At 32.5% G+C, this 27,225-nt stretch overlaps 3 protein-coding genes across 4 annotated transcripts; 1 reads left to right on the plus strand and 2 right to left on the minus strand.

Annotated features, from left to right (window-relative positions):
• Nucleotides 1-1,436: 1,436 nt before the first annotated feature.
• Nucleotides 1,437-4,686, plus strand: LOC110601121 (phosphoenolpyruvate/phosphate translocator 2, chloroplastic). Of its 2 annotated transcripts, XM_021738136.2 has the most exons (9): nt 1,444-2,265; nt 2,706-2,828; nt 2,909-3,061; nt 3,279-3,364; nt 3,550-3,634; nt 3,742-3,861; nt 3,963-4,040; nt 4,252-4,381; nt 4,472-4,686. In XM_021738136.2, the coding sequence occupies exons 1-9, from the start codon at nt 1,888-1,890 to the stop codon at nt 4,546-4,548; spliced, it is 1,230 nt and encodes a 409-aa protein (XP_021593828.1). In that variant the 5' UTR covers nt 1,444-1,887; the 3' UTR covers nt 4,549-4,686. The 2 variants fall into 2 exon arrangements, with proteins under 2 accessions (XP_021593829.1, XP_021593828.1); XM_021738137.2 differs by lacking the exon at nt 4,252-4,381 and having other exon boundaries at nt 1,437-2,265.
• A 2,034-nt stretch (nt 4,687-6,720) lies between these two features.
• Nucleotides 6,721-9,903, minus strand: LOC110602015 (transcription factor MYB98). Its single transcript, XM_021739446.1, has 3 exons — nt 9,242-9,903; nt 9,014-9,140; nt 6,721-7,424 (listed from the first exon to the last, which is right to left on the minus strand). The coding sequence occupies exons 1-3, from the start codon at nt 9,901-9,903 to the stop codon at nt 6,852-6,854; spliced, it is 1,362 nt and encodes a 453-aa protein (XP_021595138.1). The 3' UTR covers nt 6,721-6,851.
• An 8,375-nt stretch (nt 9,904-18,278) lies between these two features.
• LOC110601534 (DEAD-box ATP-dependent RNA helicase 14) lies at nt 18,279-26,417 on the minus strand. Its single transcript, XM_043951097.1, has 9 exons — nt 26,255-26,417; nt 25,159-25,501; nt 23,599-23,751; nt 22,772-22,840; nt 21,964-22,233; nt 21,086-21,436; nt 20,654-20,931; nt 19,828-20,223; nt 18,279-19,355 (listed from the first exon to the last, which is right to left on the minus strand). The coding sequence occupies exons 2-9, from the start codon at nt 25,474-25,476 to the stop codon at nt 18,653-18,655; spliced, it is 2,538 nt and encodes an 845-aa protein (XP_043807032.1). The 5' UTR covers nt 25,477-25,501; nt 26,255-26,417; the 3' UTR covers nt 18,279-18,652.
• Nucleotides 26,418-27,225: the final 808 nt, after the last annotated feature.

Below are 27,225 nucleotides of genomic sequence, written 5' to 3' on the forward strand. Positions count from 1 at the left end.
AAGAGTTCTGTACTGTGCTCATATTTTGTTCTGTCTTTGCTTCATTTTGAAAGAAAATTTTGGCCTGTCATATTTTTTATCAAGATTTCCAGTTCCTTATTTGATGTAGCTCCTTATTCTTTTTTCCCTTTAAATTCACTTAGAAGATTCAATTTAAAATTCAAGACATAATTTTTACTAAAAGATTTCTTTGTTTAGCCTAAAACTTAAGAATATATATATATTTTTAAATTTTGTAGCTAAATTTCAGAGTTGTTGATTTAGCCTAAAAATAAAAACAAAAAGTTGAAAGTATACTAAATTGGTAAGATTAAGCTGTTTTAGAGTCATTTTTGGGTCTAAATGGAGTCCACAAATTGAGATATTTCTCCCAATTTCTTGGATAATGAAGGTACACTTTTTTTTTTTTCTTTAAAAAGTCTGAGGATAGTGCAGATGATAATATCATGTGAAGGATTAATGAAGACTTTTCATGCAATTCAGAAACTTCCATCCAAATTAAATGTAATTTTTTAACTTTTTCTATTTTCTGTTCATGAAAGGATTTTTCCTTAATGATTAAAAACATATTTTTATAATATCTTAAAAATGCAATCATGAGATTTGACAGAAATTTAAGTTAAAAATTTATTATTTAATCTATATATTATTAAAAAATTGAATCTTTTAATTTTAAAAAATATATTAAAATTTTAAAAAAATTATTCAGAAAGATTTATTAGAGATGTAAAAGGAGGGTAATTAAACCATTCGAACTTGATTTTTTATGACTAATTAGAGATGTAAAAGGGAGGGTAATTAAACCATTCGAACTTAATTTTATATGAGTAATATTTGAATTTAAATATAAATTAATTTAAATTATTTAAACTTAATTTTATATGAGTATTATTAGCGAAATAAATTTGAATCGGTTTAATTTTATATATTTTAATTAATAATTTATATAAAAAATATTTTTTTATTAATAATTTTTATTTAAAAAATTATTTATATTATTATAAAATATATTTTTTATATTAAATTAATTATTTATATAAACAAATTCAAACAAAATATTATACATAAAATCAGAATATGCAATAATTATTATTTTTTTTAAATTTGAATCTATTCCAAACATGATAGGTTCAATTTAGATTCTATTAAATTAGGTATTTGAAAATACTTCATTCCTTATCATTCCTATAACTAATTACAAAATTTAGAGATTAACTAATAAATTTTTTAAAAGTATATAAGTTAAATAGTAAAATTTTTGATAGTTTTTTTTAATATAAAGGTTAAATAATTTTTTCAATTTAAATATTATACGTAAAATGAACACGGTCCATAAACGTCTGAAAGCTGCATTTCTGAATGTGAAGAATTTCTAGCCACATCTTTTGCCTCAAAATTTTTTCTCTTCCCTGAGAGCAAATCCAATCCATACACTTTTACTTTCAAAGCGACCATCTCTGCTTTGCAATCTTCGAAACACACAAAAATGGATAAATCTCAATAACTCCACCATTTAGCTTTCTTGTTTTTGATATTTAACTGGTCGCACCAACCAATTGAAAGTAGCTGCAGACCAATCAGTTTCCTGGTTTACCACCCTCACCACCACGTTCTCTGCCTTCATGTGCCACTCACGTGACCCTTTTGCTAATCATGGAGCTGCAAAATTCACCCCCAGCTCCAGCTGTGATGAGCTATTAACTATCAAGTGACCCACCATTATTTTTTGCTTATGAGCTGTGATCTCTAGTTAAAAATGACTATTAATTGCAGGCCGCCAAGTGCAAGGCTAATATTTCTTTCTGCCATTCATGCAACTTTTAGATTCTGTGCCTCTTCTTTTCCAGAGAAAACTCTTGCTGTTCTCGCTTGTTCTTCAGCCTGAAAATGCATACAGGATTTGCTTTGTCCCTTTCAACCCCATTTCTCATCCCACAGAAGCTTTTATATGGAAATTCCATCCCCAGATTTAATCCAACAGTGAAACTCACTTCTTTCAGACAACCTCAAACTAGCTGTTCTCTTGGCCTCTCATGTCAAAGAACTTCATTTTTAAGTTCTTCCTGTCAATGTTTCAAGTCTCGTGTCTCTAGTTCAATTATATGTTCGAATCATGGATGTCAGAGTCTGAGGGTCAGAGCTGCTTCAGTTCCTGGGAGCACAAGTGAGAATGAAACAAGTGATTTATTTAGGATTACACAGCTTGGAGCTATGTTTGGAATTTGGTATCTTTTGAATATCTACTTCAATATTTTCAACAAGCAGGTCCTTGTTTTCTTATCCTTTATAATTTATCTCTTCCTGTCATTTCTTTCTTTTTTTTTTTTTGGTCTGAAATTAATCTGTAATCTGTTGCTTTCATTTTCTTACATATGTCACATATTGTCTAAATTTTGTCTTCTCTACCTTTTCTGTGAAATAGCATCTTCATTACATTTCTGAGAAGAAAAAGGAATTATCCCAAAGTTAAACACTTGGACATAAACAAATTATTGAATTTATACTTCCCATTTCCTCTATTTTCTTGGAAAAGATATAGGATTCAATTATTTTGCTCTTCCTAAATCCAAAAAACATGAAAATGGCTTTCTTTATTCATCCTGTTCAAAACTTTGAAGTCAGAAACTAATGGAATTTTAGGGGAAGAAACTAAAGTTATATGTTTATCAAGAATGCAAGAATCTGTATTTACTCTTTGTATATAGGTTCTTAAGGTGTATCCATTTCCAGCAACAGTTACTGCTTTCCAATTTGGCTGTGGGACAGTGATGATTATCATAATGTGGGCATTAAATCTCTACCATAGACCAAAGCTGACTCCTTCTCAGGTACTTTTATTATCACTCCTTTGCTTTTTTTTCTTTTTAATGCAACAGTTGTATGTTGCTTCTGATGAATTCACTTTCAGCTTGCAGCAATCATGCCACTAGCTGTAATGCACACAGTAGGAAACCTTTTGACGAATGTTAGTATTGGAAAAGTTGCCGTTTCGTTCACTCACACAATCAAAGCTATGGAGCCATTCTTCACAGTCTTATTTGCAGGCCTATTTCTTGGTGAAGTAAGCAAAATTATCTTCTAATATCATCAGCTGCTTGCAGTAAATGTTCTTGTGTTCTGGTTGAGGATGGCAGAGAAGAGTTAAAAGTTAGCCCTTTTCAGCAATGAGAAGATGTTCCCGTAGAATTAATTCTAATCAGCATGAAAGACCTTCCATTTCTGTAAACAATTTAAATTTAGAAAATAATAACTTGGTTTTTACTTCTTTATGTGCACAGAGGGCCCATTTCTGGGTGCTTTCTTCCCTTGTGCCAATAGTAGGTGGAGTAGCTTTGGCATCATTCACTGAGGCCTCCTTTAACTGGTAAGAGATTTTTGATCATGTAGCTTGAACCTTGGGTATATTTTCTTACAGGCCGAAATCTTGGGTATAGTGGAACTTTTGGACATAGACGTGTCTCTTTCTATATCATAGAGATGTTACAACCCATTATTGGGTGATCACCTAAAAGCTTGAGCTTTCAGCTTAACTATTCTGCTATGAATCAGGATTGGATTCTGCAGTGCTATGGCTTCCAATGTGACAAATCAATCTCGAAATGTACTTAGCAAAAAGTTGATGGTTAATAGAGAGGTAATACACACTATTTTGACTCTTGAAATTCCTCCAATTCATCATTAATTTTTTGTTGCATAGCATTCCTATGAGATTGGTCATAACTTGCAGTGTGTTCCTGACAGGAAACGTTGGACAACATCAATCTCTTCTCGGTAATAACCATCATTTCTTTTACCCTGTTGGCTCCCACAGCTATTTTAATGGATGGAATCAAGTTTACTCCTGCCTACCTTCAGTCTGCAGTGAGTAATATATCCTAAAATTTGATTGAGACTCCCAATAATCATAGTTCACTATTCTGAAACCACACCCATAAAACTGTTTATTTTTTCTGTTTTTTCAGGCAAACCAAGGTCTGAATGTCAGAGAATTATGTTTAAGAGCTCTTCTCACTGGGTTCTGCCTCCACTCTTATCAACAAGTGAGTCTTTCTTTCCACAGTTTTTGCTTTGCTTATTCCACATACTTAACATCTAATGCCATGTCAAAATTTCGATTGCATTACATTGTATTATGGGTTATCAAGCATATCATAATAGCATGTTTGCCATGAAATAGTACATTCTAAGAACTGTGCACATAACCTTAAACTCATGCTAAGGTTGTCACCAATGCTGTGGGAAATTGTGTAGATCTCTTATATGATATTGTCCATGGTGAATCCTGTTACTCATGCTGTGGGAAATAGTGTGAAGCGTGTAGTTGTGATAATCGCCTCAGTCATCTTCTTCCAAACGCCAATTTCACCCATAAACTCCCTTGGTAATTGAGTTTCTTAGAACTAATTTGTGTTAATGATAATTTGCTTTTTGTATTTTCTTTATTAAATTCTGGGCTGGTTTTGAATTACAGGGACTGTATTGGCTCTTGCTGGGGTGTTTTTGTATTCCAGGGCAAAGCAGATAAAACCAATGCCAAAAGCTTCATGAAAATTCTAGTCTATCCCAACAAAATGGGTCTCTTTGTATATTCATGGTCCAAAGGAAATGACAATCAATTTGTTAAAAAATAGGTTGTCCATTGATACAACTGTTGAGAAATATTATAGTCAACAATGTTAATAGTTTTCTAAAGAGTTCATTAATTTAAAAAAAAAAAACTGTACTTTCTAAATTTTTGCAATTTTAGGCATTGATTTTATTATCAAATAAATATTGTACTTTACATATTTCTTCCAAATGAACCTCAATGTCACCTATGTTTATTAAAAAATAAATATTGTACTATTACTGTCGGAGAAGTGAGAATTTCACGTAAAAAAAAGAAAAAGAGATAATACAAGTCTAGACCAAAAATAAAAAGAGAGACATGAGGTATATAAATAAAAATAAATAAATAAAAATTGTCATCATTATGAATAAAATAAAATAAAAAAAATGTAATAGAATTCTTCAATTGATCCAAAAAGGAAAAGGAAGTGATGGTGGCCACGAGTTGAGGGGAATGCGACACTTGGGAATTTGTTGTGGTCCAATTTTGAATAAAATCTTCTAGCTTTAATTTATTAAAGTTTTAGATAAAAATAAATTTATTTTGTTAATGATACATTATTATGGTTACAATCAGTTATCATTATCAATTTTTTTTTAAGAAAAATGAAAGATCGAGGATAAATTAAAATATCTCATATTCGAATATATAAATTAAATCTGTAAGTGTGTTATCATAATTACTTTTAAATCAATATTTTTTACGATAAAATAAAAATTAAAATAAAAATTATTAAATATCATACTTTAGAATATATTTTCATATTTCTCGATAATACAAATAAATCATTATAATTATATTTATAAATCATTAAAATAAAATTTTGAAAGCATAAAGTCTGAATTAGGCTATCCATATGTAGAATATAAAAGTAAATTGTGGCACATATTTTTTCCTAATAATTAATTTATAATAAAAAATTAAACTTTAATTTCGATAATGATAAAATATTTATGAAACACCATACATATTTATAAATATTTTAGATAAAAATAAAATTAGATATCCTCTAATTCAATTTTTTTAAAAAATAACATGAATTTTTTAAAGAGATTTTTATGTAACCGTTAGCGCTTACGACAAATTAAGTAACAGCCGACATGTATTTATGTGGTGCCACTATCGAGAGGATGTCAGCGATAAGTTACTACCACATTAGTAATTTTACTATCATTGTTTTATTTTAAAGACTGACAACTAAAGGCTAAAAGAACAACTTATTTAAATGTTTTTTTTTTTTAAATTATTTTGAGTGTATTTAAAAAGTATATAATAAATTTTGTTATGATAAAAATTAAGTGCAAAACAAATATCAAATTAATGGATTTATTTAGATGGCAAAGGCTAATGGTTGCATTAGGATTTAGGAGGTATCAGGATGAATTTCTGGTACCCGCAAAAAGCATTTTCTTTTTGTAAATTGGAGAGATCGGTTAGATTAAGAAAATTAGAATCAAATGGTCCAAATTTTTGGTTCACACAAAATCCAGCCGGTTTGCAAGTTAAATTGGTCTGACGTACCATTTGGTACGGTCCGATTTTCATAACTATATTATAATATATGCTTTAAATAGTAAAAAAATAATTTGCTTTTATATATAAAAAATATATCAAAATTAATATATACGTTCATATCTTTTTAAAATTTAATAATTTATTTTTTTTTATTTTAATTTTGTTAAAATTATAAATTATTTATTTTAATTTTTTTATTTATTATCTTTAGAATATCTAAAATTACGTGGTCACTTATTATGATTAAATAATTATTATTTTCTTATAGGAAAAGGGATTAAAACTTATCTGTGTGCAAAAACTTAATAATTACTAAATTATTAATATGATTCACGAATCTAAGAATTTTAAAAATTATGGAAGGCCAATGAAATAGTTTTTTTATTAAATGAAAATTAAGAGTAAAATATGATATCTGTTAAATTTAATTAGATATATTTACGATCGGATTAATTTTACCGGCAAAACGCTAATTCTGTAACGAATGAAATAGTTAAATTAATAATTAAAATCCCTCGAATAATTGGAAGTCCAAGAAATATTTCTTTATATTATATATATATATTTATAAAGAGCAGAAATTAAAACAAGCCAGCACAAAAAAGCATCAACTAAAAAAGAAGGAAAAAAAAAAAGCAGACGAACAAATGTACCATTAGTACTACTTGAAGCCAATTCTAGACTGCATGCATGGAAGCACGACAAGAACTTAAACTGATTAATGGCTTCACTGGGTGATCATCTCCAGCAAATCCATCTCCTCTTTCGCCGGTGCGGCAGCGCCCTTCATCAGACTATACAGTTCCAAGGATATCTCATACTCCAAATTGCTCTCGTCAACCACAGAAGTACAGGGAATCTCTTCAAGCGACGACGACGCAAACCCATAACTATCATTGAACAAGAAGTTTGTGTCCACACAAAACTTGTTGGGTCCCTCGTTGTGATCACAATGCATTAGTGATGATGATGGGAATTTCAGCAGGTGATGATGATGATCAGCTGAGGAAACAGAGGTCTCCTTGTGGAGATAATCCTGTGGATTATTGTTTTCTTGATGATGATTAGTAGCTGAAGATGAAGTTAGATTCTTGATGTAGCACTGCAAGATGGTGGGTTTTGAGTTTGCTTCCTTCCCTTTTCGCCTGGTAAATTGCCTTCTTTTGGTTGCATTCCAGTGGTTCTTGATGGTGTTTTCTGTTCTTCCAGGTAATTTTTTGGCTATTTCAGCCCATCTGTTTCCTATTTCTTTGTGGGCTTCAATTAGAATTTCGTCTTCTTCTTCAGTCCAAGCATCTTTCTGCATGTTCATCAACACATTGTCATCAATCTAGCTAGCAACCTTTAAAAACTTCCAAAAAAAAAAAAAAAAAGGTTTCTAGGTAGCTAGGGTTCTTTACTTTATGATGAGTATATTACCTAAAATACCCATAGAAATGGAGAGTTTTTACATGACAATAGAAGAATTTCTAAGGATAAATTTGGCATTTTATAGTTTATTATTCTGACGAAATCTGTTTTAGATAATCCTAGTCCAATCTGGCACTCGTCACTTTGCATGTCCATGCGTTGTCAATTTCGAAAAGACAAAATAATTAACAAGGCAAGTGTTTACATCCTTCACAAAAGGACACAAAACCAATGTAATAATCTCTATTCATTTCATTTTCTTTTAGGTCTTCTCTAGTATTATTTAACACCATTTTATCAATTTTGTGTAGTATTTCGCTAATTCTTCAGTGAAGCAATCTACAAAAGTTGCTTAAGAAATGTTTTAAAATTTTGATTTGTAATATAAACTTAAATAACAATGCATTTTGTATTAAAATTATAATATTAAAATACTATAAAAATAAATTGATTTTTTATATTATTATCAAAACAACATTTTGAAAATCGAAACAAAGAGATTCTCTATACTTGAAAAGGTAAATTTGATTGATGAAAAATGGGAAAAAGCATATTGAAACAAAAAGATTTTTCCACAATAGCATTATAATATTAACATAAAATAACATCAAAATTTTAAATAAATTGAGTGCAATCGTGTTCGAATCAAACATAACTGTCATTTTTGTTTAAAATATAAATATTTATCGATATGATTCAAGAAGGTTAATTTAATCGATAAAAAATAGAAAAAGGATTTTTGAGAATTGAAACAAAAAGATTTTTTCAAAATTACATTATAATATTAAGATAAAATAGAATTTAAATAAATTAAGTATGACCGTGGCCAAACTAAAAATATTTATCATTTCCAAAAGATAAATATATATCGACATAATTTAAGATGGTAAATTTGATTGATGAAAAATGATGAAAAGAATTTTATGAATTGAAGTAAAAAAGATATTTTTGCAATTGCATCATAATATTAAAATAAAATAAGAATTAAATAAATTAAATAAATTGAGTACAATTATAGTCAAATTGAGAAAAAATATATCTCTAAAGTAAATATACATCGATATGATTTAGAACAGTGAATTTGATCTACGAAAAAAAAATTCTAAAATAAAATGAAGAAAATTTTTCATAACCGTATCACAATATTAAGCTAAAATATGATTAAAAAAATTGAATAAAATGAATGTGATTATGGTCGAACCGAGAGTAATTATCATTTTCGAAACACAGATATGATTCAGGAAAGTGAATTTGATCGATGAGAGATGGAAAAAAGTTTTTTGAGAATTAAAACAAAAAAAAATTTATAATCACCTCAAAATATTAAAACTTAAATAAATTGAGTGTGATTGTAGTCGAATTGAGAGTAATTATCATCTCTAAAACACAGATGTGTATCGATGTGATTCAGAAAGGTAAAATTGATCTATGAAAAATGGGGGAAAAAGCAATAGAAGAAGAAGAGGGGGAGAAATTAACCTTGATGTCTGGCCTCAAATGATTGTGCCATCTCTCTCTGCACTGTTTCCCTACTCTTCCTTCCATCATCTTAGCAATCTGAGACCATTTCTTTACTCCATTCTGTTTCACCAAGTGCACTAACATTCTGCAGATGGAGAAGAAGAATCATCTCACAAGCTCAGTTCAGCTCAAAAAATACATGTAAATTACTTCTAAACATGAAACCCTAATGAAAAATTCTGGTACCTGTCTTCTTGAGGAGTCCATTGGCCTTTGATTATTTGCGCTTTCTTGTGAACTTTTCCATCTTTTTTAATCTGAAACCTTTGGTCTTTCCTGTGATCAGCTTCCTTGCCATACCCATTATCTCCAGTTATGCATGAGACCTCATCTGGTAACTTAGCAAGATTCATCGATCTCATATTCAGAGACTGATGATGATAAGTGAGCTTTTGACCCAATGGATCATTAGCTTCATCAAATTTTTGAGGATTATAATCCCCAAAAGATCTTCTCTGCAAACTTCCATGCAAGGGCCTGTGATCATATCCAGATTCTCCACCATTGGCTGGCAACAAAGCTGCAGAAACAAAAGCATTTAGATCACTAGAGAACCCATTTGGAAGAGGCTCCAAAGGATCGATGCATGTCGCTGAAACCCCCAGAAAGGGATTCTTTGAGGAGCCTTCAATGGTAAAATGATCAAGATGGTACTGAGAATTGAAAGGTGATGGTAGGTGGAGATTATGATGATCAAGATGGTGAATGCTCTGAAATAATCCCTTATTAGAAGAGAAGGGAGCTTCATGGGAGGAAAATCCACTTTCTATCTCATGTTTCAAGGGAAAATCAGAGAGAAGGCTTGAAAGGTAAGGGAATTCTTCTCTCAACTTTCTGTCAAGCTCCATGCAGCAGAGAGAGAGAGAGAGAGAGAGTGAGTGAGAGTGAGAGAACAAGAAAGGAAGGAGGGTTTAATGTATTTGAGCAATAAGGGTTAATTTCTAATTTTCTGTGTATGAAAATGGGCATAATAAGTGCACATTTGGCAAATTTTTAGCCCTTGATGATACTATACCGCAAGGGTTAATATTGCTTGTTGCTAATGACTTTTGAGCTTCCATCTTTTTGTATTACTTAGCTGCTTAGACCAAAAAATAAATAATAATAATAATAATAATAAATAAAATAAAATAAAATAAAAAGACTCGATAATCATTAGGTCGTTATAAGGTCTTGTATTTTAGGAAAATTACGGGTCAGATTTAAGGACACTTGGCGACCATGTGCAGCCCTTGGTTACAGCTTCAACAGATAGGTAAGTAATAAAAAATAAATAAATAAATAAAATTGTTTATCGTTTAAACCTCAGCTTTTTGATGATCACAAAGACTATAGATTACCATCACAGGGTGAAGATTAAACGATGTAGAATACAATTATGGAAATTTCTTACCCGTATTTATACGTTTATTTATTAAAATATTAAGTTATCAAAATTTACTTATAGATAGGAGATATCATAATTTTAATTTATATATTATTTTATTAAAAAAAATTTAGAAAATAGTTTTCTTGAATTTTGATTTTGGTGAAAACTGGGTAAATTTTTTAAATGAGTTTTCCCAAATGGTAAGTTAATTTACAGTTGCCAACTCATTCCCTTTGAAACAAATCTTGAGGGAAAATTGTTATTTTTGCTTTAAATGCTATTTTTTCATACTTGGAAACTAAGGTATGTGGTCAAAGACTCTATATGACAAGTGGAAATTTTGGTCAAAGTATTGATTATTACTGTAAAATTATTATTATTATTAAAAAATGAAATTACTCCCAACAAATATATACTTAATTTGATCCATCATTTATAAAAATTCCAAGTCTATGCTATACCTAATTATTATTATTTATCTCAAAATAAAATGTTTATATTTAGATAATATTAATAATATTTTTTTATTACTATTAAAAATTAATAAATATTGAGATAAATAATTCGATATTTTTCACTTATTCGTATAAATAGAAAAAATATTTTTTTTATGACAGGGAAATTGAGGAATTTGGTAGGTAGCTCTTTATTGAAAAATTGTAACCATATTCTTTGTCTTTTGTTTTTTTTTTTTTTTTTAATTATTATTATTTTATTTTAAATTGAGGAGGTTGAAAAACCTGGAAGAAGGATTGTCTGAGCCATTTGTCAAAGCAAAAGCATCTTTCTGTTTGTAACTGAATCATTAATGCCTTTCCTATTTGGTTTATAATTCAATCCCTCACTCATTAATTACTAAATTAAATCATAATTAAATAAATATATACGGTTACACTATTTCTCATTATAAGTTTATTTTGTAGTTTAAATATTTATAAATTTATATTTATAAGATATTTTTATAAATTAAATTTTCTTTAAAAAATATCTGAGGTGATTACAACTTATGAATTAGACTAATTAATCAAATGAAATAAAAATTAATATTTTCAGTAAGAAATTTGGTTGGATTAACTGAACTTTAATAATATAAATAGTATATTATAAAAATAATGTAAATTATATATTCAGTTGGTTGATTTTTCTTATAAAAATGAAAATAGGAAAATTAAAAAAGATATAAATTCAGTTTAGTTTATTATTTATTAGGTAAATTACAATTTAATTACTGTGAAACTTACACATTAGTTTTCATTCCAGCCATTTCGTTCTTTTAATTAAGAAAAAATCAATGAAAAATATAATTAATCAATATTGTTGTATTATTTTTTAAGCACTTAATTATTTGTTTTATATATTTAAATTATATAAATTAAAATATTGAAATGTAAATTATCTGGATTAAATGGTGTTGGGCTATAAATAAATAAATAAATATGTTTGTGAGATATTTGAAATTTGATTTGATAAAAATTTGATCGGTCTCGACTCGATTTTTAAATGAGTCAAACTCAAATTTAATTTTTAGGCTAATTTAGTAAACAAGTCAAATTTAATCTCCATAGTATACTGCTCGTTTATAAATTTTTGACCAAGTTAAGGAATAAGTTTGTGAATAGTTTGGTTAAATAGTTTAAGATTAATATTATAAAAGAAATAAATTCAAAATCTTGTATATATTTTTTTAGTCAAATTTAAAATTTTTAAAATTTAGCTATACAAAGTGTAATTATACTTTTAAAACTCGTAAATATTGAGATGATTAAAATTTAAGAATTTATTTTTTATAAGTTTGTGATGTAATGTGTATATATATTTATTTAACTAAAATTATTTAATTTTAAATTTATTAGTTTTAATTAATTTTTGACTAAAACTCATTATATTTAAATAAATTAAATTATTTATAAAATATTTAAAATTAAACTAAATAAAAACTCGACTCACTCATTTGCTAAATTAGTCAAATTTTAACTTATTAATATTTGACTCGAATTTAAAATAAACAAATCTCAAGTTTGATTCGAGCACAAAAAAATTTTAACAAACAACTCTTCAAAACTAAATTCAGCTCGATTCGTATACGCTCATAAAATCGTAAATACAATAAAAGAATTTAACTCACTGTATAGATAATAATTTGTTAATATTTTAAAATATTATAAAAATAAAAGCATGATTTAAAAAATTAAAGTGATTAATGTGTAAATTTTATCAAATTATTGAGATTAAAATATAATTTATCATAATTTTTTTTTATTTTTAAGGAAGAAACCGAAGAAGTGAGAATTTAAACTTGAGTCTAGCAGTAGGAAAGGAATAGCAATTTTCATGAATGTTTCATCTCGTTTATTTTGTTTATGTCATATTAGAAAAAATAATTCAATTTTTTTTTTCACACTTTTATGTTCTTTTAATTTTAATCATAATTTTAATATTAGTTATAATTTTAATTACGAGCTCAAATTAATTTTATTAGAATTTAGTGAATTTTTTAATTAATTATATTTTTAATTTATTAAATAAAATAATTTAAATATTTTCAGAAAAATATATTTTTATATCTCAATATTTAAACCGTGAACAATTAAACTACAACTTTAATAATTAAACTACGGTTAAATCTTATTTAAAACCTTCGAAATAACTAAATTGAAATCTCTAAATGAATTGAAATCCTTAATTCATCAAAATCTACTTTTCCTTTACTTTCTCGTAAACCAAACATCAAAATTTCACTTATAATTAAAATATATAATTCCATTTAAATTATTTGAAAACCTATGGCGGGTTTCAGATAAGCACTATCATGCCCTCTTCTATTTCTTTATAATTATTTTCTTTTTCACATCCATACCTCTCAGTTCATTTAAATTCTATTATTTTCTTTGTAGTTAAAGTTTTGAAAAAAATCATTAACTATTTATTTTTTTATCCATTCGGTGTCTTGATTAAAAATATAACCGACCATAACTCCATCCCACAATATATCCACAACTCATGAAATAATCCACAATTCTCAACCCGAGAGCAAAAGAGCAAAGGTCACTGGACATGGCAGGCAGTATGATCCCGAGATGCTAACGTCACATGGTAAGGAGGCCTATGCTACTCACCTCATCTCAGGTCCAGAAAGACAGACTCCCTTGTTACCAAATGCCAGGAGCCTATAAGAATGAAAAGAACAAAACTAAACTAAAAATAACACCTATCCACTCTTGCTGAGGGTCAACTAAGAGGAGACAGAGGCCAAACCCTTATCCTAAGCAGGGGAAACAACCAAAATGAAATCAAACAAAAACAACAAGCAAGATAAGAACACTGAAACGACGACGGATGCTACCAAACCTCAGTCACTAAATTGCAAAATCCTTTCCTACGCCCTTTCCTTCTTTTGCTTCCGCTTCTGCTTCCGCTTCTGCTTCTTAGCCCTTTTTCTCTTCTAGTTATTTCAACACTTAGAGTTTAAAATATATACCAACATTATTTTTTTATTAAAATAAATATATTATTGCCCCTTATGCAACCATGAACCAAATCAATAGTGTCACTTAAAACCGTAGTATTGTCAATAGATTTTAGCGGGTATTTTGTAGTGTTGTTTTCATCGTGTCTTTAAATTGATTAACTGGAGTCTCCTCTGATTGGTATCATTAAACTTAATTACGATATGATTTGGACAAGTCAATTTTCCTTGACATCATTAAACTTAATTACGATATGACTTGGACAAGTCAATTTTTTTTGAAAGTAATTGTTGTAGTTGCAAGAAATCAAATTGAAACTTTTCTCATTGGTTTGGCAAAAAAAATTTAGTATTATTTACCGGCAGTTTGAGAAATTCTTGCGCTTAGAAAAGTAGTTAGGTTATTGGATTAGAGTTTTCACGATATCATTTGCGAGACAGATTTCTTTATGGTATATTTTTCTTTTTCACATTCTCCTAATCTAGCTCCATGGAATATCCAAACTTATATGATTGACATTTTAGAATGTGTCTATAATTTGAGTGTATATCTATTAATCTAATAAGGCGATTTACAGATACATTCTATAATAAAAATGTGTTTAAAGATGTAAAAAATTTTTCAGAACTCATTTTACCTGGTTATGAGTCATGGACTATTGGCTTAAAAAAACACAATTATAATAAAAAGTTTTTAATTTTGGATAAAAAAGCTCAAATTTTTAAATTTGTTGTAATTATAGCAAATTATTAAAATAATTTATCAAATTGGATTGAAAAATCTAAAATTTTATATTTAATCACAATTATAACCACAATTTTAATATTGGATCTAAACTTTTACCTTTTTGGTAATTATAGCCAACTCTCAAAATAATTTTAACCAATTTGAAATAGGTGCAAATCTCATACTACATGATACTAATTTACCTTTTTAAATATTTATTAAATATATATACTAAATTCTTTAATTCTAATTAACCACATAATTTACTTAAACTCTTATTATTCAAATCCCTAATTTGAAATATGAAATATTTATTTTGAATGAATCTCTAAGTCTAATTAGTTTTAAATTAGGGATTTCAAAAGTTTAAATTAGGAATTAATACAATAAAACTTAAATATTTTTAAAGGTATATGATTAATTAGATTATAAAAATTTCACATTTTAAATGAATCTCTAAATCTAACTAATTTTAATTAGGGATTTTAAAAATTAAATTAGAAATTAATACAATAAAAGTTAAATATGTTTAAAAGGTATATGGTTAATTAGATGATAAAAATTCTCCATTTTAAATGAATTTCTAAATCTAACTAATTTTAAATTAGAAATTTTAAAATTTTAAATTAGGAATTAGAATAAGTTAAATATTTCTTAGGGTATATAATTAATTAGATTATAAACATTAGTTATTAAAATAATAAAAGTTAAATACTGTGGTTAATTACAATTAATTATATGTATTTAACTAAATATTTATCAAAATTATATTGAGAATTGGCTATAATTATAAATAAAAAATAAAAAGTTTAAATCCAATGTTAGAAAATTATACTTATAATCGTGATTAAACGTAAAATTTTAGATTTTCAATTCAATTTGATAAATTATTTTAATAATTGGCTAACAAATTTAAAAGTTTAAATTTTCTTATTTAAAATTAAAAATTTGATTAAATGTAAAATTGTGGTGTTTTTTAACCAATAGCCTTTATTTATTAAGATTTTGTACTTTAATTCCATTTCTACGGTCTTGTAATGCATTTTTACGTCGTTCCAAAAAAAAAAAAAGAATTTGTGATAACTGAAGGCCAAATTAGTAATTGCACTTTGTAACCAAGCTCTCAAGAAACCACAGAATAACCGGTAAAGGCCTCAATATCGAAGGATAGAATTCATCAATGAGATCAGGCAGAGAGAAATCCCTGAGATATCCTCCTCACGACAATCTCACATCCTTGGAGAAAACATCCTCTAACAACCATGAACAGCAAGTATTCCAGACCGAGACGTAGTAGATCTACGCAAGTATCTCCGAAAACAAAGACGGCTCAATGACTATGCAGTTGCCCATTTCCAGCCTAATGGAAGGACTCTTTTCTTAGTTCACGACCATGGTTTGGCACAACGAGCCTCAATTCCAACTTCAGATTTTCTCATGCATGCCCCACTGCACAAAAAAACAAACATAAAACAAATATACCTAGAGAACAGATCCATTGCAATTCTCTAGCTATGAAGTATCAGTCTGCAATAGCTCAGAACTAGAGGCAGTGCAGTTGCATCTCCTATAGCTATGGAGGGCCATTTCCACACATTTTGTAGATGTTTTCCTCTGACCTTCAACAAGCCTCCTATAACCACTAACCAGGCTTGGAGGGCCTTCTTGCATCAAAACAAATAGATCCCAAAAGAGCCCTCTCAATCCGTGGGTTAGATCTGCAAAAGAAAATACAAGGGAGATAAATCTCCCATTTGGCTAAAAGGACCTGATTTCCCCTGCCCCATGGGGCAAAGCAACCCCTATCCGAAACTTCAACTAGACCCGAAGAGAATGAGCTTAAAAGTTTGAAGAGATTCTCTTTAACCGAGCAGAGGAAATCTGTGATTTCTTTTTCAGTCGAATCATATTTTGATTGTGGTAAGAATAATAATAATAATAGTTGGACGATGCACATCCTAAGATGAGTTATCAACGGGCGGGTCGATCTAACATTGAATTGGAAGTGGATTGACGAAATTATTTTAATAGAATTGAACCACAAATTATCGAAAAAAAAAACACTTAGTAAATATTATTCGGTCTCAATAACATTAAAAAAAAAAAAAAAACTTATTAGTTTTAAGTATTAACGGATAAATTAATTACTTATGACCTTATATTGCACTTAACAATTAAAACTAATAAAGAAAAAACTAATTAATAAATTTAATAAATTTTTTGAGATCTAAAAACAACTAATGATTCTTTTTTAATCACTGGACTAAGTAATAATTTGTACTTTTTATGAACTAATTTCAGTTCATTTCACATCTTACATTGAAATATGTCAATACTTGTAAAGTTCGGGACCTTTTTAAGATACAAAGAGCTTATCGAAACACAGTTAAGAGTAGGAGAACAAGCAAAACTACCTATCTACCATTATTATCAAGACAATAGATTTCAGCTTACATAATCCAGTCGTCTGATTGAACGAAATTGACGAATGTGGAGCTTTTTTTCAAATCATGCAAAAATGAAAAAATATTATTAAAATCATCCAGGATTCGAAAATATTTTCGGATCCTGTGTGTCAACCATACGTGTTCGGCAGTCATACTGCCGAACACGCAAGTTCGACGGTGAGAGAGTCGAACTACATGTTGTTCGCCAGCCATAGTGGCGAACATTGCTTGTTCGCCACCATGGGTGGCGAACACTGCTTGTTCGGCACCAGTGCCACCGGAGCAGTGGCATGTTCGGTGCCGAAGAGTGATTAAAGCGGGCGATACGTGCGATTACAGAGGGATGGGCTGAAGAGGGACTGAAAAGAAAGAGTCGAAGCTTTCAAAAGCGGAAGCCTCAGAGTCGTTGAAGTATTAGCGCTTACAGAGGCACCAGAGATAGAGACGAATGTCGTCGTTTCGTCGGAGTGGATTTTTGAGTTGGATAAGCGAGATGGATTAGATTGTATGTGTATATAACAGAAGGAATGACCTGTGAAGGTGATCGCTGACATAAACGGCGATGTCATGCCGGCGAGAGATGTCCCCTGAGACAACACAACAGTGGCTGATTTTGGTAACGCCGTTGCCCATCAAATTCAATAAAAAATATATATCAGATAGATATATTAGATTGATGGATTGTTTCTCGGGATTTGCAGAGACTATATTTGATTTCTCATCATTTTGCAGAGAAAACGAACTGAGGAAAGGTGGAGAAGAAGAAGAAAAAGGGAGATGACGATCAGAGAGATTGCAGAGAAAACGAACTGAGGAAAGGTGGAGAAGAAGAAGAAAAAGAGAGATGACGATCAGATAGAGAGCGGCACTGTTCTGCTTGTTCGCCACCATGGCTGGCGAACAACATGAAATTCACTGTTCTGCTTGTTCGCCACCATGGCTGGCGAACAACATGAAATTCGACTCTCTCACTGTCGAACTTGCGTGTCGAACTTGCGTGTTCAACAGTCTGACTGCCGAACATACTTGGTTGACACACAAGATTCGAAAATATTTTCAGATCCTGCATGATTTTAATAATATTTTCTCATTTTTGCATGATTTGAAAAAAGGCTCACGAATGTGACATCCGAAGAGCCAGGGTATAAAGAAGGCGCAAGTTCTAATCTCACTCGACAAAACATTATATTCTTGTTGATGGTCTTGCAGACAGATTAGCACAGAATTCCACAATCCGACGAGGATTTCTATATCATTATGCTGAGTGATAAAAACATTACAAGACAAATATTATCCATCATCTTTATACTACATTTCATCCTCGTGATACATACACTTCCCATACTTTCCCCCCAAAAAACAACCAACGGAATCAGTGACAAAAGGATGCACCTGCCTTGGTTTTTTTACCCTTAAAACTAGGTGGAGCATCACTAAAAATCAACTAGTTTCTATCCATCCCAGCACTTCCCTCTGTTAACACTTCAACACCTACTTCCAACAGAAAAAAAAAAAAAAAAGAAAAGAAGAGGAGAAGAGGATGGCACCAGGAATATATCAAATCATCATTAAGGTTATAAGCTATGATCTAAGAACAATGGAAGTTTCCATCTGCCCCTCCATACATGCCTTCATCATCTGGTGGTATTATGCCATCCTCATCAGCAGGAATCATGCCTTCCTCTTCTTCCTCTCCAAAACGAGATCTTGACGCATCATTATATGCTCTGTCCTCGTGTTCACTTCCAGTTGATCTTCCTCGATCCTGCTGGACATCATTTGATGACGAACGGCCTTTTTCTGCCATTGCTGTGTGGAAACTACTGCCACTGCCATTAGAAGGGGATCTTGACCTACCACTCTGGCTATGAGATGGTGGTGATGCCCGGTTTCTTTCCATCATAGCCTGGTGAAAACTGCGAACAGGAGACTGTTCACGAGTGGATACCTTCTGAGAACTGCTGCCTCCACCATAAGGGGATCTTGACCTCCCACTCTGGGTATGAGATGGTGGGGATGCCTGACTTCTTTCCATCATAGCCTGGTGAAAACTGCAGGCTGGAGACCGTTCGCGATTGGGTACCTTGTGAGAATTGTTGCCACCACCACGAGGGGATCTTGACCTCTCCCTTTGGTATTGTGCTGGTGAGGTTGCTCGACCTCTTTCAATCATTGCCTGGTGAAAACTCTGCACTGGAGACCGTTCACGTGTTGGTGGAACCCTGTCATGCCTATCAGGGCTCCGACTATGACCACGACCTCTATCATAGCTATCACTGTACCCACCATATCTGTCCATACACAGCAGAGAAGCCATTTCCAACAGAAATAAATATTTAAACACCACGAGAGCACTTCCATGTTCACACTCAAAATAAGAACAGCGCATAGCATAGACCATAATACAATTTTCACAACAAGAGAAGGAATGGAAATATTCTGATAACAACATGAAAAATAAAAATTTTACAGAATAAAAGCCATGCAATACATAGAATTTGGAGATTAAATACACAGAACAATTTAGGGGGCCAAAAGAAAAGACAATTGTTCCATGAAAAGGCAAAATAGTGGTGCTACTCCATAAATAAACTAATCAAAAGGAACAATAGGGAAAAAAAAGCTCTGCCAGCTAACCCTTGTCAAAGAACAGGGGGGGGGGGGGGGGGGGGGGGTTGTTATAGTAGATTAAACTCACTTTACTTCCAAGAGCAATCCAAATCATAATAAAAAACTCAGAGGGTAATAAACATAGCCATGTACCTGTCTCGGGACACGTGCTCATATCCACGGCCACCTCCTTTTTCTGGCCTGCTGGAAGAGGAATTAGACATTCCCCAACTACTGCCTCTTCCCCCATCTCGTCCCCCATAACCAAAATCACTACGTCCACCACGCCCCCCATCACGTCCACCAGGAGCAGAACCCCAACGTCTAGGCCTGCCCATCCCCCCACCACCACGAGAAGCCATATCACGAATCTCTGGAGGGACCCGCTGGTTTGCCCCTTCCAAGACTTTGATGAGATCTGAAGCATACTTAGAATCCTGGTCACCAAAGAACGTGTAAGCAACTCCAGTAGCACCAGCCCTCCCAGTCCTCCCAATCCTATGAACATAATCCTCCACTCCAGTAGGGAAATCATAGTTGATGACCACCCTGTAATAAATCAACAATTGGTTATATCCATGACTTATTTTTATTTCCCCACAGGGATAATGAAAAGGTATGACATAAGTAATTGCATTAGCGCATGAGAAATGCAGACCCCAAGTATCAGGTTGGAAGGAAGAATAAATTATGAAAAAAAAAAAAAAAAAGAGGATTGCATTGTTCTTAAGCATGCATAAAATAACTCCCTTGTCTCGCTTGGTCACAGCTTGGTAACTCAAATGAAGATGCATCATCTCATTTATATCCCCAGTCCCCACACTTACCCAGTAAATTATTTTCTCCAGATAAAACAATCAAAGATCCAGTTACAACTTGCTTAACTTTATCACTCTATCAAGCAAAGATCCATTTTATAACTTGCACTTCCTAACATCCTAATAATACCAGCATATATGACAACAGCACAACAACCAACCTGATGTCTTTAATGTCCAGTCCTCGAGCAGCAACATCTGTGGCTACAAGCACTGGAGACCTTCCTGTGCGGAACTGATTCAGAACATAATCCCTCTCACCCTGCGATTTATCTCCATGAATAGCAGCAGCTCCAAACTGGCGAGTAAGATTGCGAGCAAGTTGATCACACATCTTTTTTGTTGAACAAAAAATAATAATCTTTGATCCAGGTTCTTGAGACCGTAATATCTGCTCCAACCTTCTATGCTTCTCCATGGGTGCCAATACTTCAATATACTGCAAGACGGCAGCATAAATGGAACATTATGACTAAATTATTTAACAATCAATCATTGCCACCATGCAGGCAGACAAGTACTTCTAGCATAGCAAAGATGTTTATTTGGTTTAACATACATCAAGAATTGATCATGAATGGTTTATTGCACACCTGTGTTATTGACTTGTTAGCCACAAGTTCATCCACGTTGCCAATATTAACTTGAACAGGATTGACCAGTAGATCTGCTGCAATTTTCCGAACTTCCTTCGGCCAAGTTGCAGTGTACATGAGAGTCTGGCGACGAGCAGGCACCTCTTTTACAATCTTACGTATCTGAGGTTCAAAACCCATGTCCAACATCCGATCAGCTTCATCTAGTACAAGGTAAGAAACTTGGCTAAGGCTAATTCTCCTCATTTCAAGTATGTCATTCAAACGGCCAGGTGTAGCAACCACAATATCTGCTCCTCTGTCTAGTTCTTTCAACTGGGGTCCCTTTGGTGCTCCTCCATATAAGCACTTCAACACAAAAACAAATCATATCACTAACATCAATAACTCAATGACAGACATAAACATCTAAGATTAAATCAAGGAGTTCTCAATTAAAGAATGACTCTGAAAATGCATGAGTACACTGAACTCCAATATTATGAATTCTTACACATTAGAATTGGTTCAAGGTATTCTAGTTTTCTCCAAAAGTACGAGTATTGTATTCCTTTGAAAGCTCATTCAAAATAAATGATATTTAGTAAAATACTAACTTATCAAGAGAAAGAAAAGCAGAGAAGGATTAATTAAAACATCAGGTTGTAACGTGTGATCATAATTTCACTTTAGCAAGATAACAAGACAAATAAAAGGAGACTTGTCCAAGCAACAGTTATCTTTTTTTTGGCCATGTGTTTGTATCTCTGAGTGCATATGCAAAGACATCAACTGACACAAAAAGAGAATCCGAGGAAGACATCTATGATATAAATCATAAAAATCACAATGCACCCAAATATATACATTTTAAAAAATAGCCTCGAGTGGCATACCGTGCATGAAATTCTTGATGACTTCCCAAACTTTACAGCTTCATCCTGTATCTGTGTTGCCAACTCTCTTGTTGGCGACAATACCAACACAGTTGGACCCAGCTGTGCATCATTACGGCAGCGCTTGAGATGCATAAACCCAGGAATCAAGTAACCTAAAGTCTTACCCGAGCCTGTCTTAGCAATGGCAACTATATCTCTGCTCTGCAAAGCAACTGGCCACGATTGTGCCTGAATTGGAGTTGGGGCAGAGAACCCTGCATTGTGTACCTGGAAAAGCAAAAATCCAGCAACTCCCATAAGCCAATATACTGGCTTAAGATTTCTGGTTGATTTTCTTTGGGCTTATAGAGCAGTGGTAATGGCAGAAGAAGCATCATCCCCCATATGCAGTCGGCAAATGCTTGCTGATGCAAGCTGGAGCATGAGGAGGCCTCTTCTTCCGTCTGGACCTAGTGGCAGACTAAACCATCACCAACAGCAGTCCCAGCCACGAACATGGGTGTTTCGGAAAGCCCTTCACAAAAATGGTTGACCGAATAAGGGCGCTCCAAATTATATGCAAGGCCCCCAAAGAGAGGGCACCACAGCGTACGACATTAGCTCCTCCGAGGAGCAAATATCGCACCTGCGACAAAAAGTACAGATGGCAAACATATTAACGAATCTGAAACTCAACACTGGACCTCCAGCAATACAGAACTTTGCACAAAACAAATAAAAACTCATATTTTTGCTAACTTACAAGAAACTTGGCCCATAAGAATTGCATGCAGATACTAACAGTAAAGAAAATGGAAGTCCATACCTCTCTCAGAATCTCAGAAGGAAAACCAGTATCTTCAAATGATGTAAGAGGTGGGGGCACTTCATCTCCCTAACATCAGGGTTTAAACAAATTAGCATCTGTGGAAGAGTTAAAAAAATCCAAAAGAAAACAAAACAAGCAAGACCAATAGCCAGCGACAATAAATAAATTACGAACATGCATCTAAACAATCCATCAACCACCTACTATCATGTTAGAAGTAGTTACATCCAACTATACATGCACTGAAAAGACAAATTATTATGCCCCAATAAAATAAAAAACAGGTTGTAATAATGTGGAAACTAGGACCAAGAAGAAGAGAGAATTTTGGCAAGAGGGAGATTTAAGCTAACAACAGGACCATCTTATTCTTGGCATTATAGAAATCATTATACAGAACATAGTATAAGAACTGTGGAATAATGACCATGCAAAACATCTGGTACAACCAAGTGTTACAGATTCTATAAGCCTTAACACAGGAGAAGTGCCAAAAGAGCAAAAAAAGAAGCAGTTCCCATGTTCAAACTAAACATTTGGTTAGTCTAGGCAACATTAGTTTTTGGAATAGTTCAAGTGCTTCTACATGAAAACTAGGATGTTGTAGATTTTCTTGGTTACTGCTGCTGCAAATGAATTTAATTATTTGAGTTTGGACTCCACTATTTCCCTTTAGTGAATTCTTCTAATTATCAAAAAGATAAATTAACTAAGCGCTCATAATTCATGCCTCATATGTAAAAGTAAAATTGCTCGGTGTAAGCAACACATGAAATGAGTAAACACCACCAAAACAAAGTCCAGTAAAAAGTTCCAAAGCTCACAGTGACAGTAATTTCATGCCGACGACGATAAGCCTCCACAGGGAGAACACTTCCTCCGGCAGATGATCCATGTCCTCTAGCAGAAGATCCAGCAGGTCCATTGTCAGTTCCACCTGGAAAATTTTGAGATTGAACTGCTCCACCTCTCGCAATCTGATGCAATTTTAAGAGCACAAAACATCAGCCCATGTTAGCACAAAATAATTATTATCGGTGAAAGTACCCTACTGGCAATGGAATCCCAGAACCTACATGCAAGGCATATGGCAAATGCACACACCTTTGAGACTGGAGCTCCAAAGAAAAAACCAATTGAAAAATTACAAGAATAAATTCAAAAGACAACTACTAATATAATTAATCTGCAGTTACAAATCCCTATGGATTTAACAAGAATGTGTCAATGCAGGATCCCTTATGGAATTATTAATGCTAGAATTACTAGGATCCATATTCTAGAACACAGGACTAAGAGATATAGGGAAGAAAAAAATATTGAAATGAATATTCAAGAAAAAAAAAAAAAAGAATGGCACTCATCTCCTTATGGTAAAAAAAATGAAGATTAAGTAGGTGAATTAATAAAATAGTGGAAGAGACAAAAGTACAAGAGAGCAAGAGAGAGGATATAAGAGGGGGGGGGGGGAGGTAAAAGGGAATGCAAAAACAGAAGGCAATAACCTAATTAGTGAATAGTGATTACATAAGGATGGAGAGAACATTAGACAAACAGACATGCTGGGGGTGCAGAGCTCTTTACAAGAGGTATAGAAACATCATCGTCCTTTCTTTCTTTTTTGGTACAATTCACATTTTATGGTGTTATTTTCAATTGAAGAAGTCACAACATTTATCCAATCTTCTCTTTGCTCCTTTTTTGTTGCTTTCAATCTAATTGGTGCCAAGACAAGACACCATATAAAAATACCCAATCAATATAAATAATATGAAACAAATAACATCCAAGAAAACAGAAAAAACAATGGCAGCTAACATACAATAAAGGCACACATCTTCACTCTTGAGCATGGAAAAAGATGTGTGCCTTAACTCCCAATTGAGTTGCCACTTGATGTGCTAGGCCTAATGCCTACTGGCCTCGAAATGTAGGAGCACCAAAAACTATGCTCCACACCACAGACAAAGCATCACTTAACATACATGTTAGAAATTTACTACTTGTTTAAGATGGCTGAAGGTAAAAGATGCTCAAAAGTTAACATATATGAGATAACTGACCAGCTAAATACAGAAATGCTTGAACTGTCAATTTTATTGATATCGTAAAAGCTAATGTTAGATTTTTTTTGCCATGTGAACAAGAACTCCTAACAATATGGATTAAAGTGAGTCCAGGCCCAGGGCACTTAGCAACAAACAGCTTTAAATAGCAGGTTCTTTAGATGTTACATGACAACCAGTACTTCTTTTCAGTTCTTATAGGCAAGAGGTTATAGATAGCAGACGGCTGTCATTTGTAGCTAAAACCAGAAACATATCACAGTACTACTCACAAGGTCAAGTTACAGGTCTAAAGACAAAATGAAACAGAACACATGCCTGGCCACTCTTTACTCCAGCATCAAATTTTGATCCACCATTACTGCCTCGGCCATACCTATCATCTTCTTTAACAGGGCTGTAGCCATAACGAGAAGATTGCTGAACTTGAACCGAAGAACTTATGGGCACTGAAGAAGACTTTGATGAATGAGCTGAGATAGTAGGCCTCTCATACTGAGTAACATTAGTCTCCGGATTCCAAAAATAAAGGTAACCAGTTTTGCCATCAACTAAACCTCTCCAAGGTTTGGGGAGAGTAGGGTCTTCCGGTGCATACCGTGGACCAGCAGAAGAAGCAGTTGCAGTAGCAGCCATTGCACAGGAACCCACCAACACAAGCCTGCAACAAGAAAATGACAATACAAAAACAATATGCATATATCAATTTGTAGGAAACTAGTAACAAGGCCGGTATATTGAACCAGTAATTGCATATCTACAATAATCAAACATAAAACTAAACAAACTAAGTTATTTAAACCAATAAGAAAGTAAACATGATTATACACGAGATACTAAATAGAAAAAGCATGAATTTCAAAAACACAACTAACAACTAGTAGACTAACAAACTCAATCAAGTAAAATTGTCAGGAAGAAGAAAAAATTCAAGTTACAACATCGAAGCACTTGTTTCAACTTCACCTAGAAGACAAACCAACCAGGATGAGGAGAAACAAAAGTGAAAAATGATTACTTATCATCAAATTTTAACATAAGCGATAACACATTTTTAAAAAAAAAAAATTCACGCAACAATAAAAAAAGCCGATAACAAGCAAAACCTAAACGAAATCCATCAATAACATATTTGGGGCAGACCTAAATTCATACAAACTATATAATCACCTTATAATGAAAAACACTAAGCTACAAATCGCCCCAAATTATGAACGGACGAAGAAGTAAGTGGTCCGCCAGATCTTACAGAGGACTAATGAAAACATGCAACCGAAAATTCTACTATTTTCCAATGGCTCTATATAAGATAAACCCTAGATTCGGCTCAGTTATCGCGAAGAACAGCGGAAAAAGGAATGGATTTAGATCTGAGGATTAATGATAAAGGAAGAGAAGAATATAGAGATCGTACCAAACGGTAGAGGTTGAGGAGAGAAGCAATCAAAGCGAAAAACGCGTTGGTCCTTTGAACGTAACAATGAACTTCCCTCTCTTCTCTCTCTCCCCGATTCTCTATCACCTCGCAGAGAGAAAAATAGGCTTTCTTCTGGAGGGTAGAGAAGCGTAGAAAGAGAATTTGTGCCTTAAGATGAGATATTTATAACTGAGTGGGGGACTGGTGGCTGATTGAAACATCTCTGATTTCCCGAGTTTACCCTTTCTCTAATGAATCTGCTTCAGTTGTTCTTTGACCATGGGTTAGGTCTTCATAACGTGTGAAGAATGGAAAAACGAAATAATGGAAAGTTATCTTTTCTTTTCTTCAAGGAAAATAAATTTTCATCCAATGAAATTAAGAATGGAAATTTTTATAAAATATTCACGGCTAGTTAAGTAACTTCAATATAAGCTTTTTTTAATTAAATAAATCAACAATTATAAAGACTCAATTTAAGCTCTAAAATTAAGGTGATGAATTTGGTCAATTCAATTTAATTTTGATAAATTAAAAATTAAATTGATCTATGATGACCGATGAGTTTTACCACTCCAATATGAGGCCGGATCCACAATGGCAGCACTAGTCCAAAGTTCACGAAACCTCAAGGGTGGACCGGCCCAGCCCATTCGGTCTTGACTCAGTCTTGCTAAACGGATCGGACTTCCCTTAAGCCTTAGTCTCCCCACTCCAAGCTCTGCCATGAGACTTAACAAGAGAGGGGACAACAGGCCCAGCCACCTAGCAGTCTTATCTACACGCATGTCAGGGGGAAATTAAATGGTCGTTTAGCATGGAGCAGACGTCTGACGCTTTCGTACGTATGGATCCGTATAACAGAGACAAGTGGCCTAGTAGCTGCAAGGCCGTTAGACGTCACTAGCAGACAGAAGAAAAAGAATAAAAGGAGAGGAGCACCCTCCTCTCAGACCAAACCCACTCAA

This window comes from Manihot esculenta, chromosome 15 (genome assembly GCF_001659605.2).
Source record: "Manihot esculenta cultivar AM560-2 chromosome 15, M.esculenta_v8, whole genome shotgun sequence".
In the NCBI taxonomy this organism is placed as follows: domain Eukaryota; kingdom Viridiplantae; phylum Streptophyta; class Magnoliopsida; order Malpighiales; family Euphorbiaceae; genus Manihot; species Manihot esculenta.